The 6,000-nt window shown below is 28.4% G+C and overlaps 1 protein-coding gene across 1 annotated transcript; it reads right to left on the reverse strand.

Annotated features, from left to right (window-relative positions):
* Nucleotides 1-3,517: 3,517 nt before the first annotated feature.
* LOC107409200 (monolignol oxidoreductase AtBBE-like 13) lies at nucleotides 3,518-5,449 on the reverse strand. The gene has a single exon (XM_016016636.4). The coding sequence runs from the start codon at nucleotides 5,372-5,374 to the stop codon at nucleotides 3,740-3,742; it is 1,635 nt and encodes a 544-aa protein (XP_015872122.3). The 5' UTR covers nucleotides 5,375-5,449; the 3' UTR covers nucleotides 3,518-3,739.
* Between the last annotated feature and the right edge of the window lie 551 nt (nucleotides 5,450-6,000).

Genomic DNA, 6,000 nt, shown 5'->3' on the forward strand with positions numbered 1-6,000 from the left:
TTTATTTTAATATAAAATAATAAAATTTTATTTACGGTAATTAATAATAAAATTAATTTTCTTATTTAGTTTCTTTTTAAATTTTTAAAAGATAATGTAAAAAACATACACCTAATAAAAAATATTTTTATTAGTAAAGTTATTTCACACAAAATTTCTATATACTGATATACTAATATATATTTATATATGGTTATATAATAAATGGAATTTTAATATCCCAATATATATATATATATATATATAGATTTCAAAATGAAATTGATCTTTTTATTTAATCTTTTTAAAATCTATATAACTATCAATACATTGAAATTTAAATTTGAATTCAATAAATGAAAAAAATTAGATAGATAAATACTTTTGAATATGAATTTCGTAATTGAATAATATTATATATAAATATCAAACTTTTAGTTTTTAACAAATTTTTACAAAATAGATTGAAAAAATTAATATTTAAATTACTTATTAACAATAAAACTTTTAAATAATTGTTCTTAATAAGAACATTTTAAAATATATATATATATATATAAAGAAATATCTCTAAAATTAATATATATATATATATATATACATACATATTAGATAATAAAAGAGATTTAGGGAAATACAATTATCCCATTTAAATTGAATTTTTTACCTAATCAAGTTAAATATTTTATATGGAGAAATAAGGTATATTTGAAATTTATATTTTAAAATATAAATTTCAAAATTAAAATTCAAAAGTCAAAAATTGAATTTAAAAGAAAATCAAATTAAAATTTAAAATTATGGTTTATATATAGTCTCCAATCCCTATAAATAGAGAGAGAAGCCAAAAAAAAGGGGGAAATGTTGGAAAAATAGTATAAAAAAAAAGGTTAAAAAAATACAGAGAAGAAAAAAGGCAAAAAAAGAAGAAGAAGAAGAAAGAAAAGTTTTGAGAAAAAAAAAAAACATAAGTATTGATGTTAAGTGAAAAACTAATATTGTAAATACTATGGATGAAAGTTTTCCAACACAATCAAATTGTTTACTAATATTTTGAGCGTGATTGAATTTAACAAAATGGAATTGTAAGTAAGTGTAAACTAGATTATACAATAATTTGTGCCCTTATAAGTGATTTTTTTTTTCTTTCTCAATTTTGTTAAAGATATAATTGGAGAGTTGTTGTAAAACAATGTTAAGTGTTCAGAATCCTGTAGAAAGATAAGCAAACTCATTGATATTGTGCTTGAGGGTTTAGAGTATACTTCATCTATAATTTTTTTAAATATTAAATGATAATTTTATTTGCATATATTATTGTATGAGTTTTGATTCATATTTTTTCAGAGAAAACAATTTTCGTATACTTGGTGGATGAAATTGTAAATGAGATTAATGGTTATGAAAAATTATCATACTCTAAATATATCTTGTGAAAAGATTCATAAGTTATGCTTATAATTTGTTAAATATACATACATTCCAATTAAAACTTTATTTGTGGTTGTTTATATAGTGTTTTAACATTTGATTTAATTATAATGAATTAATTTTCATAAATGTTAGCGAAATCATGTATTACGGTTATCTCTCCTTGCATTGTACGAGTTTAATACTAGTATATAAACAAGTTAAAGTGGTTTTATATAATTTCAGAAAACTTATTTTATCATATTATTAAGGAAATATTTCATCTAGATCTTTTAAAATTTGCATTAATTTTAATTTAATTCTGTAGATTTTGAAATTATAATTGATACCCTTATAAAGGATGTAGATAAAATTATTTTGATAGGTGTAGATGAAATAATTTAGGAGAAAAATGAAAATTGTTTGAAACTTAAAAAGTGTTAAATTATATTTTTAAAATCATAAAAATTAAATTATATTTAAATAAAATCTAAAAGGAAATAAATGAAATAAGCCTTATTATTAAAGTTGTCATGTGAAGATAGTCTCTTTTTTTTTTCCTTTATTCTTTCTTCTTTATTTGTGTTTGATGGGAGGTGTTTGTGGAATGATGCGTCAGAATAATAAGGCCGTAGGCCTGAGGCAAAGCACCAAGTTAGTAAAAATAAAATAAAATAATTGGAATTGATTGATAGTGATAAAAGTAGAATAATAGAGAAAGTGATACTTAACTTGAAATACTTTTCTCTCCCGGACACAAAGATGAGTTGGACTAGTTGGGATTTGGCTACTTTTCATTTAAATAAAGGATCGCTACATCAATCAAATTACACATCTTCAAGCATAATGTATGTATATTCAAACTGTGTCTAATTCCATTATACAATTGAAAAATGTTCTAATAGCCAGCGTTAATATGGACTAATTTCTTTAATTTATGTTTCTTCAAATTGCCAAACAATTATTTTCAAATTGAAATGTATTGTAAATACAATTTTCTTTTCAATTTTTTGTTATTTTAATTTATCAAAGGTATTTCATCAAAATTTATGAACTAATAATAAAATTTTAAATGGTTAATTTGCTTTTCTAAACATCAAAAGAAATTTATGTTTAATTCTTTTTTTTTAAAACTCAAATGTTGTATTTTGTTCAACTTTTTATTGAATGAATTGACATAATAAATTTATATTTATATACTAATGTGAATCAAACAAATAAGACAAAGAACAGAATTCATTATCCTACAAATTTTAGTATATGATTTTGTAAATAAGTTTTTTCCCTTCAGATGATCACGTGAATACAGAATATTAGAAAAAGAAAAAGAGAGAAAAAAAAAATGTTTGCCGTAACTAAATGTGTGAATAGAGGAGCGGCCTTATGGTCTTAAAAGTAAGCCTTGGGCACTTGGAGTTTTGCTTAGGTTTAAAACAGGGGAAGGATGGTCCGGTATCAATAGTTTAGGCTTTCAGGGGTGTTAGGTAGGAAATGAAGAATAAAGAACGGTATACGTGTGAAAAAGTTGCAAAAACAATAATTTTTCTTTTTCCAAAATTTGAAAACAAAAGTGCATCTAAACAATGCCATTTAACTTTTCAAGGACAGTAGGACGTCTTCTCATATTGAATAACACATAACCTTACAAAAGGTTATAAATATTGAATGATACATATCTAAATTTTCATATATAAATTCAAATAATAATTGACAATAAGTTCACGGGATAAACATATACCACATAAAAATATCTTATTTAATTGTATTTGTGATAATCTTGAATGTATGTTTAAATTTCAACCCATAGATAATGATTAACAAATTAATATAACATATAGATGCATATTCCATGTACCAAAATATTTTACGAAGATTTTTAACAAATATCATTTTGTCTATTAAATGTATAAATCTAAAAATATATAAATCATGAGGATAAATTACTCATAGTTTTCAAATGTTTTTCCATCTTTAAATAACCCAAATCAAAGGCCAAGATAGTCTTAGTCTATCTCAAGATATTTGTCAAATATCTTGATATGTTGAATACTTGTCTAATATAAAATCATAAAAATAAATTCTATAAAATAATATCATATTATTTGATATCCACAATTTAATAAATAAATTTGGTAACTCAAGAATTATTAATAAAAACAATTATATATATCACTTCTCTGCCACAGTTGAAAGGCAGTATATACGAAGGCACTTTTTATTCCTTTTAAGCATGTTCGTGGCTAAAATACTGTACGATATATATTCATTCATATAAAAACCAAGTTTCTCAAAAGCAACCGACGTAGCAAAAACAGAGACTACAATAAACTACCCAAATATCATCTAGACTTTAGCCTTTCACATCGTGTCTTTTCCTGGAACTTGGTGTGACTGGAACAGGTGGGATGCTCTGTTCGTGCCTGAAGAAGTTATCAGGATCAACCTTCGTCTTCACCCTCACCAATCTGTTAAAGTTATCCTTGAAATACCTGTTTCCCCAAGCACTTGCTGCAACAAAACTCGTGCTGCTCTTGTTGTTGATCCCCAGATCAAGATCTCTATAATTCACATAAGATTCTCTTGGAAACTTAGACACATACGGAGTCATGTAGTTATACAGCTTCCTAATCCAATCTATATGCTTTGCCGCGTCTTCTTTCTCATTTTGCCACAGAGCAAGGTACTGAATCATGAAAATGGTTCCGTTTCTGTGAGGAAATGGGATTTCAGACTCTGGAATATTGCTCATTTTCCCACCATATGGAGTCCAAATACTCAAAGGACTTTCCTCTTCCAACAACCTTTTCCATATCCCTTCAAGACCCGTTTCGGGTATCGGCTCTCTGACGAAATCCGATTTGGCTTTGAAAAAGTTCTTGAATGTTGGTTTACCCTGGAGAAGAACTTCAGGTGGAGTTCCACTTGGATAGCCTGCGATGTACAGCACAGAACCAATCCAGCTTGTTTCCATAGTATCATTTCTCGTCAAACCCAATTCGGGGAAGCTTGCTTGAATAACCTTGAGGAGTCTCTCTGCATCACCAAGAAACAGAGCATTGTAAGAAGTTGAGATGGTTCTGTTGCTTCCTTTTCCCTCAGGTTGTATGAGAACTCTGATGAATAGATCTTCATCAAGCTTATCCACGACTTGTGTCCATCTATTGAGGAGCTTCGTAGCACCTTGTTCCAATGTCTTCGGAACTGTAAAAACCGTCACGGTTTCCGGTACAGGCACAAGTTTTATCTTCCACCAGAGAATGACTCCAAAACTTCCTCCTCCACCTCCTCTGATTGCCCAGAAAAGATCTTCTCCCATGGATTCTCGATCGAGAATTTCGCCGTTAGCATTGACGATTCGAGCATCAACAACATTATCAGCACCAAGACCGTATTTTCTCATCATCGATCCGTATGCTCCACCAGTTATATGCCCACCAATGCCTATACTGTTGCAGAGCCCAGCAGGGAAGCCATGGACTCTGCTTTTCTGAGAAATTCTGTAGTAAACTTCACCGATAGTAGCACCGGTCTGAATCCATGCGCTGTTGGCTTCGATATCGACGTTGATGGACCGGAGTTTCACGAGGTCGACGATGATGAAAGGCGTTTCGATTTCTGATATGTAAGATAGGCCTTCATAGTCATGGCCTCCACTGCGGACTCTCAGATGAGTTCCAAGCTTTTTGGAACAAATTACAGCAGCTTGGACATGGGAATCATGGAAGGGTGTGAAGATGAATTCGGGTTTCGGGACCGAAGGTTCTAAGCATCTGAGATTCTGTGCAGAGGATTGAAGAACAGAAGTGAAAGCAGACATATTGTTGTTTGGGGTGAAAAGGGCTTTGGAAAATGGAACTGAAACATTGGAGTTTTGGGACACACATTGGGTGAAATCGTCAATAATTGAAGCTGAAGCTGACCATGAAACAGATTGTAAAAGTAGTAGTAGAAATAGTAATGGAATTGAAGATTTTGGAAGAACCATGATATAGTTTTGAATTTTGCCTTTGATCAGATATTTTGTTCTGTTTTGTATTTGAGTTGTGAGTTTTTAAGATTTGAGAAGTGGTTCTGTTTTTATACATGCAACGATGATAACTTAGTTAGATCATGCGAACGTCATGGAGGAACTTTGGCTTTTTTGATTGAAACTGTGATTTCAAAATCAAGACCATGCTAATTAATTATAATCCACTGATATCTAAAATATATGTTTCTTTTTACCTAAAAGACTTATTGTCATCCCTTTTAATTAACTATTCATGATATGATTATAATAATATAAATTTTTTCCAACATTCATTTTAATAGATAAAGATTGAACTTCATTTTCCAACCTTTTAACTTTTAACTTTGATTTTTTTGGTATTCAGTTTTGGACAAGGAAAAAAAAAATATATATATATATATATATATATATATGTGTGTGTGTGTGTGTGTGTGTGTGTGTGTGTGAATTAATGAAAAGAAAGGAACTAAACATCCTTAAAATTTGATTGTAAAAATAAATAAATAAATAAAAATATCCTTAAAATTTGAAGAAAATATTGGACGTGTATCACACTAAATACTATCAATTAATTAATGTTGATTATGAGCAGCGTCAAAAAG

Source organism: Ziziphus jujuba, chromosome 1 (assembly GCF_031755915.1).
Source record: "Ziziphus jujuba cultivar Dongzao chromosome 1, ASM3175591v1".
Taxonomy (NCBI): domain Eukaryota; kingdom Viridiplantae; phylum Streptophyta; class Magnoliopsida; order Rosales; family Rhamnaceae; genus Ziziphus; species Ziziphus jujuba.

Bases quoted from the DNA above. Each gene is read 5' to 3' on its own strand.
- LOC107409200 (XM_016016636.4), bottom strand. From the start codon at position 5,374: ATGGTTCTTCCAAAATCTTCAATTCCATTACTATTTCTACTACTACTT.